The 14,898-nt window shown below is 33.9% G+C and overlaps 1 protein-coding gene across 1 annotated transcript; it reads right to left on the reverse strand.

The window, feature by feature from the left end:
• Positions 1–11,419: 11,419 nt before the first annotated feature.
• Positions 11,420–14,093, reverse strand: LOC142973852 (uncharacterized). Its single transcript, XM_076115872.1, has 5 exons — positions 13,312–14,093; positions 12,795–12,894; positions 12,340–12,429; positions 11,829–11,984; positions 11,420–11,473 (listed from the first exon to the last, which is right to left on the reverse strand). The coding sequence occupies exons 1-5, from the start codon at positions 14,091–14,093 to the stop codon at positions 11,420–11,422; spliced, it is 1,182 nt and encodes a 393-aa protein (XP_075971987.1).
• Positions 14,094–14,898: the final 805 nt, after the last annotated feature.

The following is a 14,898-nucleotide window of genomic DNA, read 5'->3' on the forward strand; positions in this document are numbered from 1 at the left end:
CTTTATATATTTGCTCTAGAATCACTGACAAAAAAGGTTTTAATTGATCACTAAGTTTATGAGCCATACCTTCTCTATCGTTACTCTACCTCACATTTAAACAAAAACTATCACAGCCAACAGTAACTCCTAACTAAGCTCTCTACATAAAAGTTGTCTACAAATCTCCCAACTCGACAAAAAACACTCTACAACACAATCGCACTGTTTTATTTCAACAAAATTTTGTCAAAGAACAATAAAACACGAAACGACTTCAATATATCCCGCAGGAAGCCTAACTCTATTAAAAATATCGTCCCGGCTGGCTCTATCAAATTGTAGAGATGCCTGCAAGATGTTTGCGGTGAATCTTGCTCTATTCACAAGATTATATACGGGAGAAAATCGCTGGAATGTTTACGCACTATGCTAAAAAGACGCTGGCAGTTATTTGAATTCTTAATAGCCTTTATTTATATAAGGACTAGTTTTTTTAAATGTGATTATTATCAAATTGTCACGGATCTGTTAAGAGCAATTGTCAACAGTAAAATAATTACTATAGCATTAGAATTTGTTTGAGTTTATTTTACAACTTTTATTTTATTTTACGAAAAAAGTTTGCAGAACTTTTAATATTAATAAATAGTTTTTCATATTTAGAAATTTAAATATTATGCATTCGAAAAACAATATAATATTATTTTTAGATTAAAACTCAGACTCGACATCGATAAGTTCTACAAGGTATCACGCGCAGGACTGGCGATCAATGGCAAAACTTTCTAAATGATTTTTATAATTTCTGATAAATTGACAAAAGCATTTTTGTATAACTCAAGATTCAAACGTTAAGCCTAAACACAGCATTTAACAGCACCACAGAGGCATTTCAACAAAAGTACATCCAAAACCGCAGCGTTTATTCTCCACAGTACGTACAAACGAAATCTCCAAGTGACAAGCGTCAACATTTATCAGTGTCTCGCGACAAACGACAGCAATTAACATTCCACAGCATTGTTAGCGACTGCGACGGGTTGTTGCAACTGTGAGGTGGTGTGAGGTGCCGTGTCGGGTGATCAATGCCTGCCTTTATCTTGCTATTGTCGGCTTTCACTGTTGCAATGTGTGGATTCAAATGTGTAACTAGAATATAGGTGTTATTTGATGAGTAAATTAGCCGTTTAACAGCTCCATAATGCATTCTCCCATTTTGAATTTGAAGTTTTTGTTACTCATAAATAATATCACGCCTGTTGTACCCGAAAGTGTAGTCAGAGTTGAAATACACCCGCGTTTTGTCATTTATTATGTAAGTGTGTCAATAAATGTAGTCTCATGTAACAGGGGGTCGAACCTGTAGTAATATACTGGGCTCAAATACCGGACTACTATAGTGAATAGTATAATATAAATTGGAAAAATACCAAACCCACATTGTCAAACCCGGGATCTCGTAGTCAGCAGTCGGATGCACTACAGACCATGCCACAGAGCCAGTCAAAGTTTATGAAACGCATTATTGTTACTAGACTACTCGGCTACAATGGACTGCTCAATGAAGTTCTTTTACCCACAGAAGGAACTAGGCGTTAATAACCACGTTTGTCACCATTCCAGGATTCCTTTACTTTATATCCCACGTGACATGCCCACGAATTACTAACAGTATGGTAAAAAAATTATGTACTCATAAATACATCTTTCTATAGTCTTGAAGGGGCGTTGAGTAGGTCTATAGGCTTATAGAATTTAATTTCTATTAACCGTCTGTGCTATAATTTATATTAAAAGTAATAAAATTATCTACTAAAGGAATAAATAATAGATTATTTAGAAAGGTTTTCTCCTCTAAGAAATTGTGATAAACACATTTTATGTCGGAAATTAAACCTGAGATTGCCTTAAGATTTATTTCGTTAATAATTTTAATAGATTTTTAGACGCCCGAGGTTTAACACCTCGTTTGTTTTGTTTATTAATTTTCAATAAAGATTTTAAGTTGTTTCGCTTTTTTGTGTTGTTTTTTTTTATAAAAGATTAAAATAAAAATGTTAAGTGTTTTGTAACAATACAAAGGTTTTTATTTATAAAGTAGTATTTTCTTTATTATTTTTTAAAGCCCAGACTTATTTGAATTGATGGGTCAAGTTGCTCATGCCACGAGTTGCTAGGCTGCTGCCATTCAATCGTGGATATAATTACTGCACTGAATGAATAAATATTTGGCCGATTGACTGTATATAAAATGTATGTAGGTATATAATCCACGTTTGTAAACTTTCAGGTATGCCGTTTATACAATTTTTTATTATAAAAATGGGATAAACGCCGTAACATCGACGTCAATCGAACGAATTTGCCCTTTCTATCATAGCAAAGACAGGACTCCATATTTTGTAAAATTGCGTATCTAGGAAGTAAAATCTAGGAGCAATTCTTAGTGAGTTCGTAGCTGGTTTTAAAAAAACCGTAAGAAAGATACTGTAGGAAAAATGCCTTAAAAAATTAACCTTCAATCTCGAAGCCGATCTAATATATAAGACAATCAACAAAAAGTCCAGCAGAACATTATCTCCGGCAGACTAGTGGTAGTTAATGTCGGTTCTTAGTTCAGACGTTGACAAAGATGGGAGCCGCACAGATTAGCGAGATAGCACCCAGGCAAGGATTTAACGACTAACGACCTGGGAATCTGGGCTTAAAAAGTGTGAAATTGTGTGAAAGTAGGGTATTTATATATTGGTGAGTTATACGAAAACAATTAACGTGATCATTTAATTGTAGAGGTATTGTTATGGTTATTTCTTATATTAGGCTTAAACTATTTGGTTAAAGCGTATGTTCTTGCCCTGACTTGAGTGATCCTTTAAGTGTCAAAGGACAACATATTTTTAGTTAGACGTGTCTCATTTACATACATATGTACATAAAATCTTCACTTCACGCTTCTTTCTATAGGGGTAGGCAGAGACTAGAGAACGCCACTTGGTACGATCCTTACTAACTTCCCTTGCTTCATTCACATGCATCTTGACATACGTGTTGTAGTTGTAGCGAGTTGTAATCACGCTTGTCATAATTGAAGTTTTGTAAAAAAACGTCGATACCCACTTTCCGCCATTAACAATGTTAGTCCCATGTAAATCATCTCTCTCTCTTTCCCATATGGTAGTGGACTCAGCTTTCCTGTTATTTCATTCCACTTCGCTTTATCCTGGAAAATCGAATTGAATTCTTCGGAAACCTCAATACAACACCTCTTCTACCTAAATAATCTGAAATAGATATAAAATATTCAGGCCATAGACAGAGAAATAGAAACAAGAATAATTTAAAACAAACAAAGCAGTCTTTGTCCACCTTTGTATAAAATTGTGAACAGAACAAGCGCACCTAGGCATTTATCCAGATACCCGCTGAAAATGCTTCTAGCTTATCTTTTTATCTTTTCCGCGTTTCAATAAGACGACGTTGCTCTTATTGTTCATTCGTATTAAGGATATTCGAATGAAGAAACAGCGGTATTTCCTGTTGAAATAGAGGTGAATGCCCGGGATTAACTCAGAAGTGAATGTCTTTTGTTGTGACAATTTGACATAGTGTCACATCGCTCCTTCAATACAAAAGGGCCACAACTCAAAAAAAAATGAAAATCGTTTTATTGCAAAAATGACACCTGGACCGACTATATTTTATAGTAAAAAAAAAACCCCCATCATTTTTGCTTATATTATGGCTGCACTGACTTACTGCCCTTTTTGCATTAGCCCACTTTGACAGGTAATGTCAGTGCAAAACAGCAACTTTGTGAGTTGCGCCCGAAAATTTTACGCAAACGCACGTCGGTTGCATGAAAAAGTGCCACAATCCAAAATATGCCTGTGTTGGATGCAAAATTTTAGGTAAGTGTCATTATATTTGACACTACAAGACTGCCATATTTAGGAAAACGTCCTTTTTGCATTCTAACATTAGTATTTGTAACCATATTTGGTAATACAAAAGTGCCATATTTTGAAATACGTCCCTTTTGCATTAAATTATTGCGGAATAAATAATCATTTTTAGCGTGCTAGAATGAAGAAGGAAGAATGGAAGGCCAGAAATATGGCCGTTTGGCATGATAATAATTTTAGTTTTCGTTACAATTTTTAAAATAAAAATATACATTTTGGTGTAGGCAAAGGCAAGGGGGGACCCTTTCCTTTGAAATCCCTCTTTCAGGGGCAAGATCCGACCAGTCCTTTTCAAATGCGTCCAGGTCATCCCGCCATCTCCGTTTAGGTCTCCCGCGTCTGCGATGACCATCCTCTAGCATCCAGTTGGTAGATATGCGGGCCAACCTTTCCGTGTTCCTTAATGTGGCCGGCTCAGTTCCATTTCAGCCTGGCGGTCTTCTCCCCTACATCGGCTATGCGAGTTTGGGAGCGCAATATACTACGCTCCATCGCTCTCTGGCTGTCTCTGGTTTTTCGTAAGGGACCATGTTTGGGCAGCGTAGGTATAGGTATAGGTATAGGAGTATAAACGTGTCATTGTCGACGAGCTTCCGCTTCAGTGACAGTTGAAGGTTACCCTTCATTAGCTCTTTCATGGACCAGGAGCTCTTTCAGGCACTTGTGACACGTTTGTCCAACTCTTTGTCCCGTCGGTTGTTAAAAGAGGTTACCTGGCCTTAGTAAGTGTACTCGTCGACATAGTCTATGACGTGCCCGTCTACCTCGACCCTACGTTTTGTGTTGTTGGTCATAACCTAGGTTTTTGTACGGTTCTTACTTAGTCCAATCTAAAGTCTTGCCGTGCTCAGATCTTTGAGCATTGATTCGAGTTCCGATGCAGAAGAAGAGAAAAGAACTATGTCGTCTACAAAACTAAGGTTTGTTAACTGTTTACCACTAACAACTAAGCTTTTTGATTGCCATGACACCGCCAGGCTCCTGAAAATTTCTCCGAGGGTGCTGGTAAATAATTTGGGAGATAGAGGGTCTCCCTGATTCACGCTTCTTTGAATTTGATGAGTTTGATGTATGTAGGTTCGATTCTTCATATTATCTTTAAGTAGGTCTTGGTTATAGAGTGATGATTCCATGGCGGAATGAGTAATGCTGTCAAAAGCTTTGGAATAATCCACGAATGCTAAACACAAAGGCTTATTAAACTCATAAACTCAAAACTTTTCGATTATCTTATTTCTTTAATACTCCTGCTGCACTCAGTCTACCCGTTACGTTACCCATTGGTCGATGATGATGATTGATGTTTAATTTTACTGAATAATGAAAGTTACGCACAAAGTTGATCTCAATTATATTACTTATGGTTTTACTTAGTGATAAAATTAAACTTTTTATACGGTTTTTTTACCAAAAAAGTACAATAAGCCAGTTTTATTTGTAAAACTGTGTTTAATTTTTGACATATTTTTCATAATATTGGTTCAAATTTTGAATGCAAAAGGGACTTATATGCTTTTTTCTCTTAATAGGTAACAGCTATTACAAAATTTATTTTGTAGATAGATAGAGCTAAAAAATACGCATCTAATGATATATTAACATCTTATATTTAATAAATAAATATATGAAATATTATAAAAAAACAGTTTCAAAAATTTGTTTTGGCTGTCCTGTAAAATTTATAGATTTCGATTTGTGACCCTTTTGTATTCAAGGAGCGACATGTTCGCAGATATTTCGGTTTATTTTTATCATTGGACGGCGTTTTGATCTTGTGATTTTTACCACATTTATTTTTCAGTGACATTTACGTGATATATAACTACTTCTTTTTGTGAATATAGTTTAGATCGTAGAACGATCTCTGGGGCTGCAGGGATTAAACTACAAAGTTACCACATTTATCATTTTGTGTTACTATAGGGACGCCAGTCGTTGACAGTCGATTGATAGTCAAAGCAACTTCCGTTACATTACTTTATATATAACACTTTACCCGTAGGTACTTGATTAGCTTAGTCGACTCAAAGCGCGTTCACATGACAAACTAGTGGTAGCATGTTTACGGCCTGAATAAAATGCATGTAGATATTGTTAACGCGCGTTCAACGCATGTCATGTGAAAGGGCTCTTAGATTTTGGGAGGACGCTGGCCCAGTAGTGGGACAGTAATCGGCTTTATTTGTATATTATACTACTTATAATCATAACAAAGGCTTTTAACCGTGACGTTTTCAAAGTAACAATCTCAATTTATTGTTCTCAAAATCCATTGTTGCTCAAAAGTTTTAAACCAAAATTATTTATAGTTAATTACCACAAACATGAGAGTGGCTAAACTTACAACTAGTTCTCAAAAGTCGGTCTCAGAGCCTTTAATAAGAAATTACTGAGTAAACTCTGACTAGAACGTGCTTTGTAAATATAGCTTGAAGTTAAAAGTAATTTTACGACTCGACAATTACAATAATGTTGGTCGAAATATTTGAGTTTGTTGTCATTTATTATTTAGGAATCTTAGAACAAAGGACCACATAATAATAACATATAACAAAAACAATCTCTTGATTATTTACTAGCTTACGACTGAAACTTTGTCCATATTTTTTTAACGAAACACTAGCTAAGGTCATGCATTTAAATCAATCAGAATTATTTTTTTTAGCTTTTACATTTGTACCACTAACACGAGTGAGTTAGTTGAGAACAAACACATGTACACGTTTATAATATTAGTACGTATTACTTGGTTTTATTTAACAAAATTACTGCTTTTGACACATGAACAACTATGTGTCTGAATTGTCTGGCTACCACAGTACAAATACTACTTAGTTTAGTGTAAGTTATGCGAAAACATTCGTTTAAAAAAGCTGTCCAAAATCTCGATTAAAACATATATTTCATTTAAGATACAAGAAATTTCATTAAGTTTATATTTCCACGGCTATCTCAAAAACACATAAACTAAATCTGTATTTCTCATTCCATAAGATAATAATAAAGTTGATTTATATTAAAGCCTGTCTTAATTTTAGGGGCCATATTAATATAAATTATTTTCGGTCCGTTAATTTTGCTAAAAATACCCCCTCACCCCCTGCATTAAGTCATGAGTTGATAATTTATTAGTTCAAAACGGTATTAGGGGTTAATAAAGAGATTGGAAATAATATAACTTGAAGTATCTATACAATAGTTAACAATGTTATTATTTCGAAGAAAGTGTATTGCATGTTCCTTATTCTGCGTATCGCAAAATGCCTTATTATGTGCGTATTTATGAGAAATTCTCATGAATAAAGCTTATAATTAAATAATGCAAGATAATAATATGTGCTAGCTGATAAATATAATCTACAGCAAAATGTTTACGTCACCTAAAAGTTGGATACAATATTTTATTCAGCGATAACTTGGATACCTATAACAAATATGTTTGCAATCTATAAATTAAAAACACGCTGAGTTGCATGTTGTTTAAGCATATCATATTTAATCAATATTATTATGACAGTCACACTAACCCCTGGTTTCTGGGGTACATTTAACGGTAGTTTATCTGTTCAATAGCGTCAGAACTCATACAAAAAAACGCTATTGATTAGATAAACTACCGCTAAATGTACTCAGACACCGGGGGTAAGTCACGCGTCTTAATTGCGTAGTTAGATACTAAGATACGTATTATGTAATCGCGGAATAAATCATAATAAATATACCTTCACCACTTAAACCACATCTGCAATATCAAAACAAAACTCAAAAAACACCTTAATATTCGGCAATTAGTCACAAAAACAGTAGACAACAAACAAATCTTCCTGTGGATTTTTTTCCTCAAAACGCAGGTGTTATTTCACAATGAAATATGCCAGTTGCTCGAGTTACCGTAGAACTGAAATTAACTAAACTCAACAGGGACTGTTAATTTCATTACGTACAATTTTTGTTGGTTATAATTTCTGCCTCGAACACACTTTTAGGGTTCTTTGGAAACTTCCCCGTAATTGGGGTGAAGAAATATTTGCTTACTATTCGCTGACGGTAATTCTTGGTACTGTAATGCTTGGTACTCACATACGGTTTTGTGCGATAGTTTCTCGAAAGCGAGTGGAAATTAATGTGTGAACTGCAAAATTCATAACTTAGGCCCTTCGCACAAAAGGCTACGCAAGTTTTTGATGCTCAACTATTCTAGTTTTCAAAATACCGCCTATTTATCCAGTTGCATAACGAATGATAGCGATGCGACTCTTGTGCAAACTTCAATGGATTTCTATGACGGTAGTCGCTTGAAGACTTAAATAAAAAATCTGAGATTTGTGCAGCATTTGAATAGAAATGGCCTTAAAGGCGTCTATTTTAAAGTATTTCACTTGATCAAGCGATAATTTCAAGTAATACTCACGGCTCGATCGAGTGAAATTGTGTGTGATTATAGAGCATTGTGTAAACGTGAGTGTTCCAGGAATTAGTATACATACTACCTGGTTCAATTGATTCGGTTTTGTGTGAGCTGTTTGAATCATAGATTGCTAACGGGCAATTTCATGCCACTATTGAGCCGGCTATCGAGTAACTAACAATAAATATAATATTGTATGAAAAAATATTCAATACACACAGTGTACGTGATGGAAGGTGTAATTTTAAATATCAAATATTCGACACTATTCAATGAAACTCAAAATGAAATAAATTGCTATAACAGTTGTTAGAATCGTTTTTTAACGCGCTTTTTTTTATATATTTCGTGTATGACAGCTACATACAGCACAGTATCGCCAAAAAAACTTCTACACATTTAAAACCTTATCTAGAAATATTATACTTATAATCTTTAATAAACGCGGAACCACGAAATCTTTTTCCAAGTCCTTGCCAAGTAAGCAACGATGCAAGGTAATCGTCGTGAAACAAAAAGCGCTCGGCAGTGCAAACTGAAACACTCCCGGTCCCCATAATATATTGTACACCATCTCTTAAATTTTACATGCCCTAATTTCACGAACAAAAAGTTCACGGGATCTTCGTTTCCGAATTTTATATAAAATTGCTTTTTCTTATGAAATTATTAATGATTTGTAATATTTTTTACTTTAAGGGACTTTGTACTTTTTAACTTTAGAGAGTTAAGTGTTTTTACTGTTTACAGTCAAGAAAGTATTGCTTTCACCACTGAATAATTAGCCATTAACTTAATAAGAAGAATTTTGATCAATATGGTAGTCCATCCGTTAGACCAAAGACCACGTGGACAGAAGAGTTGCGGCAGATACGAAGGCATGTGAGGTTGAGGTAGACGACGTCAAGGATAGGGCGAAGTGGAGACAGAGTTTACGGAAGGCTAACCCCACCACCATATAGGACGAATAGCCAGTAAGAGAAGGAGAGAGGTAGTTTATCCGTTAACAGTCAAAGCTTATGTTTCACCAATCTCAGTGAAATGTAGTTCAATGAAATCAATCATCAAAGTTACAAAAATGATTATCAGTCAACATTCTCAATATAAATTCGAAGTTATTATTGTCCTACATTCCGAAGGTTTTTACCCAGTGTCTTACAATATCAAAACTATTTTATTTGTAGCTGCACGTCCGTGAGTTCAATCATCACATGTATGGTCTCCGCGGAGGGAGCTAAGACTTGAATTACCACACTCACCTCGCGGGATTACTGAGACACCTCTACTATTTGTCTAACAACTGATTTTTTCTACACCAATGATACGATTCTATTCTACTACCGACTACCGGTTAGGTATGAGCGAATATGTAAAAACTGATACGTGCCTCTAGCGTACTTCATAAAAACTATTTTCTTTGAATAATTTAAAGTAACGACTGCAGAAAATTTCGCTGTATTTAAGGAACCTATAGTTTTTAGACTACCTCGAATTTGTCAAACGTTTTGTGATGTTTATCTTCGCTTCACGACTTAATCAATATTAAATAGTATAAAAATCGGTGGGATTTGCAAAAAACAATATGTTCCTATATTTTCCGCGTTTAAAAATAATGAAAATTCTGAAAAAGTACACAAATTAAACGAACTTCAATATACGAATTTTCCTAATCCAACTTTTCAAATATAAAAATATTTTTCAATACGCAAAATCGTTTAGGCTGTATAAAATGAGAATACAAATTCTCTATACCGTTGTATAAAGAGCAATTCAAATGAAATATACATGCAATAGTTATGATATGAAACCATTTATTCTGTGCGGCAATTCATGAATAGAGCTTTATTCATAGGCCGACTATAAAAAAACCCATTAGCATGGTTTACGATATTTGTAAAATAAATATAGGCTAGTAGGCTGCTCTAATAGGCTTGCTTTTGAAACATCGATATCGAAAAAACTATGAAAACCGGTAGTACTCAGGTAGGGTACAGTCGGCGAGAATTTTAACTCAACCATAAATGTACCGTGGCAATGATCGTAAAGCATTTTCACGGCAATGCGCACCGAACACTGATCCAGATCAAACCGGTTTGAATCGGTTCAGACCGGTTGAAAGCGGTTGAAAGCGGTTCTCGCTGTGTATTTAAATGGACTTTGAAGCGAGTCACGTTTTAAATCAGTTTAGTTTCAGAATATTTCATTGTTATGCGATTTTGTGGCTATTGTTTAACCTTTGATTGAATTCTCGAGTTAGTGAGTTTAGCCGGTTTTTGTTGCATTGTCTATTAAAATTGGGTGACGGATCCCGAACCTTTTCTGGTGCCTTTTATACTATGAAATATTTGTTTTCATATTGTAATAAAAAACGGGGTTATAATTTTAGTTTAAAATAGATTTGACCACATATCTAAAGTAAAAAAAACTGCAGAACACTCCAAGCTCTCTTAAAAATCTACTTAACGTCAAAGTTTCTTATTAAAACTAATATCCGTCATAAAGATCAACTAACATTTGAAATCCAAACACTGACGCTAACGCCATCCCTATAATAATATATCAGAAGAAAAAAATTAGGACGATTCGTGAAAAAACGTCCCGGTTCCGCGATTCGTACGAAAGTTACATGCCCCACATTTTTCTACGTCCGATTTCTATAATACACTTCTTTTTCTCTTCAAGCCGACCATATAAATGCTATCAGGCTTATCGTGGATCTCAGTTGACAACTAGTGCACGTCAAATTGATAGCTATGCTATACATTGCTGCTTTGGCGTAACCTGTTAATCAATTTAATCTAAGGGAGAAAACAATGTAGCATAGTGGTTTTCAAATAGTTGTTAACTAAAATACGCGATGGCCCTCCGGATTGGCGCGAAATAAGCGTAGAAAGAGTAGTTGTTTTTATTATTTTATTAGGTGAGAATTATTTTGTGCAATGTGCCAGTATTAAAATCGTGCAATTAGTGAGTATATTTGTTTTATTGCTAATTTTTTCTTTTGTTCTATTCTTTATTTGAAATGTGCGTAAGTTTAGTTTTACTTGTGTATTAAGGTTTGAATATATCAATCCTTCATAGTCTTCAGTAAAGTAAAGGCTTGGTACATAGCCTTCAGAACCTGAAAAGAAAATAAATTTTATTATTATAATATTGAAAAAAACTTTATTTAAGAAAATAAATTATTGTTTGCAGAAAATTCAGTTAATTCTTATTGTGCCCTGTATGGCTCTACCTATTTGAATAGCAGGTATTTAAAAAAAACTACTTAGTACTATTACGTTTACAATCTAGTAATGTAGTAGCCATAGACTGACAGACAATTACGGTTTATTGAAATTATATTTCTATGGAAGTTTGAATGAGTTCTTTAAAAAAATATTTTACAAAATTAAAACTGGACGCTGTAGACATACTTTTCTACTGTTACTGAATAACTTTCAGGAAATACACTAAGAATATAACATTATACTTACTTCAGTCATAGTTTCCAAAGATAGCTCACTGCCGATTGCAGTTTTAATTCTAAACTCCTTTTGCATGTAAGAGATTATTATCAAATAGTTCTTCCTGTCAGCTAGCTTCATACTCCTCCAATCAAATTGTATTAACGCCATATTAATTCGTAGTGCCTAGAACATAATAAACAGCCTGTTTTAAGTTGACTGGTCTTTTCTCATTTATTTAAGAATTTTCTCCATAGTAGCCCGTAGTTTGGTAACGTGTCCAATAAATAGCAATACGCTTATTACATGGGACTAACATTAGTGATGGCGAATGTTGGGTTTGTTTCATACATCTCTGAACACATTCGGGTATAACAAGCGTGATATTATGTCTGAAAACAAACTTCTACTGGTCAAGGGACTGATCTCAGAGACCGATTTTTAACATAATTAGTGTTATAAGGTTTTTAAAATAAATAAACAACATTATTATGCAACTCATTGTAAATAAAATATATAATGAAATAATAATAGTGCTCACCTTTACTTTAACCTGTTCTCCAAACCAGTTGTAAGCAAACACATCGGTAACTGGCGGTAAAAAGTTACCTAGGAATGACCATTGCACTTGCTGTAACACAATTAACAGATAATTAAGGGTTACCTAAGCATATTTAAGTGGCTTTCTTAACATTTGAAACTTTGAATTGACTTGAATATCTGTTTTTTATTTAATATCATTATTAATTATTTTTCCTTAATCTCAAGATCCAATTTGTTTTTATTTTACATATTTAATTCTTTATACTGACCGCGAGTTTTGTTAATGTAAAGATTTAAAAAATACTTCTCAGTTTGCAGCTTTTCATCTCTAACTTACGACATTATCAGTAGTTTTTTATGTATGTACGACAGTTGATCGTTTAGATTCCTAAAGTTTTAAAGTCTATGTAAATGTATGTAAAATTGTTTAACCTATTAATTAGTATAGTTTACCTCAGTAGTTAGGAACATAATGAGACAGCCAGATAACAAAACTCCGACAAGCGGTATTACTGCCGACCATTTGTATAACACACATAATACATTCAAGTATCTGAAACAATGGCAAATATATTAAAAATATGAACCATAATACATAGCTATACGAATATAAAGTATATATGTTTATACGCGTTATCTAAAACTGTTCGCGACATTTGTAAAAGGATTCTTGTGTGATAATAAAACATTTGTAAAAACAAAAACATTTTATAATTCTATTGTCGTCCGGCCGCGAATTCGCCCCCGTAACTAAATTTCCCGGGACAAAAATTATTATACGTGTTAAGATTAATACGTAAAATTTCGTACTCTATTAAGCTTAGGTTATAAGCTATCAGAGTATCAAATTTGAATTAAATCCGTCCAGTAGTTTTTCGGGCCGCCATCATTCGACAGGCTCCACCAACCCTTACCAGATACATCTCAGAACTTAATACTAAAATTAACACAAAACATTCTAATCACTTACTCCATCAACTTCGAATGGTTTTGGTAAAACGTTCTCAGCGTATCATTCAAACGTGTAGCATAATCTTCCTCTGTTTCATCTTCACCTTTAGCCTCTACCTTCAATGACATCTCTACGCAATCGCTGGTCGCACAATAGAAAAACATTACCAGAACGAACCACATATCTATCACGCAGATAGTAAAAGCGACATGGAATAAATATATCAAATGCAAGACAAAGCCGAACTCGTAATAAGGGCTGGTCATCGGCATGAGAATAGACGTCGTCTTCGACAGCGTCACTCTCTCCCCATGCATATTATACCAAAATGCAGCCAACACATACATTCCTATTGGGAACAGAATAACGCCAAAAAATAACTTAACAATAATCTGCATTTTAGATATCAAGTCTACAGATTTCTCCGGGTTCATCTTTATTATTTCAAGCAGCGATGTCTTTGCAAGAAAATACGCTCTTTGAAAAGTCGATTTGTTGTTCACAAAACTCCAATATTTAACAAGAAATAAAAGAGTGATTAAATACGTGTAATATGCTTCTCCTTTGGTTACCAAATCTTCTGCTTTGTTCAATACATCAACTGTACCAAAAAATACATAAATTACTAAGCCAAAGATGAAAATATGCTCGAACAGTTTGCTTTTCCAACTCCATTTTGGATCTAAAATTTGATTTCCCAAAATGGCTTGTGTAAGTAGCGGCAAAGCCATAGTATCGTCGACTTCATTCCTCTCTCCCACAGTCGTAGTATATTTCTTGACGTTGGAAAATATTTTCATTTTCGTAAAAACGTTTTGGACGCGCGAAAGTAGTGAAAGAATTGCGAACCAGTCGGTGTGAATGTACAGTCGGGTATTGAAGTGTTATGAAATACGTCAACTTCAAGATTTGGATGAAGAAACGTGTTTTCAGTTTAAAGAAAGATTTTTCTAAAATTTTGTATTTTTTGGTAGTCCTTTCTTTCTTTCTAACATCGTTTAAGAGTTCCCAAATCGCTTTAGAGCAATGTTTAAATATATTTGCCGCATAAAACGTAAATCGCTTAAGACTTTTTTTTTACATTCTCAATTATAATATGTCTATTTCGGTGCTACTAAATACTTGAAATTAACCATCTGTATCCGAATGCAAATGTATTTTTAGTTAAGTACGGACATATTTTGATTAAATTACCAAACAAACAACTCAATTAACGTTTAACTAAAATAATTTAAATGCCGTACCTATTAATACATTGTACTATATTATTAATATAAATTAGTATTTCCTTTTGCGTCTAAAATTAAGAACAGAGAAAATGAATTATATATTCATTTTATGTACTTCGTTTACTTTATATATTATTATATGGTCAACGTTATTCATTATTTATTTAAAATCAGCGTTTTAGGTTTCGAACAAAACTTTCATATTAACATTAGCCTTTTTCATAGGATTCTTGACAAAAGAAAACTTTCCTCTCTCTAATAATATAATACATTGAACAAAAGAAAATATATCTATACTAATATTATAAAGCTGAAGAGTTTGTTTGTTTGAACGCAATAATCTCAGGAACTACCGTCCGATTTGAAAAATTCTTTC

Source organism: Anticarsia gemmatalis, chromosome 6, assembly GCF_050436995.1.
Source record: "Anticarsia gemmatalis isolate Benzon Research Colony breed Stoneville strain chromosome 6, ilAntGemm2 primary, whole genome shotgun sequence".
Lineage (NCBI taxonomy): Eukaryota > Metazoa > Arthropoda > Insecta > Lepidoptera > Erebidae > Anticarsia > Anticarsia gemmatalis.

Excerpts from the sequence above, each read along its gene's own strand:
- LOC142973852 (XM_076115872.1), bottom strand. The coding sequence starts at position 14,093 with ATGAAAATATTTTCCAACGTCAAGAAATATACTACGACTGTGGGAGAG. Across the intron at positions 12,430-12,794 it reads TTATGTTCCTAACTACTGAG|CAAGTGCAATGGTCATTCCT; the intron begins GTAAACTATACT and ends ATTGTGTTACAG. Across the intron at positions 11,474-11,828 it reads CTTTGGAAACTATGACTGAA|GTTCTGAAGGCTATGTACCA; the intron begins GTAAGTATAATG and ends TTTTCTTTTCAG.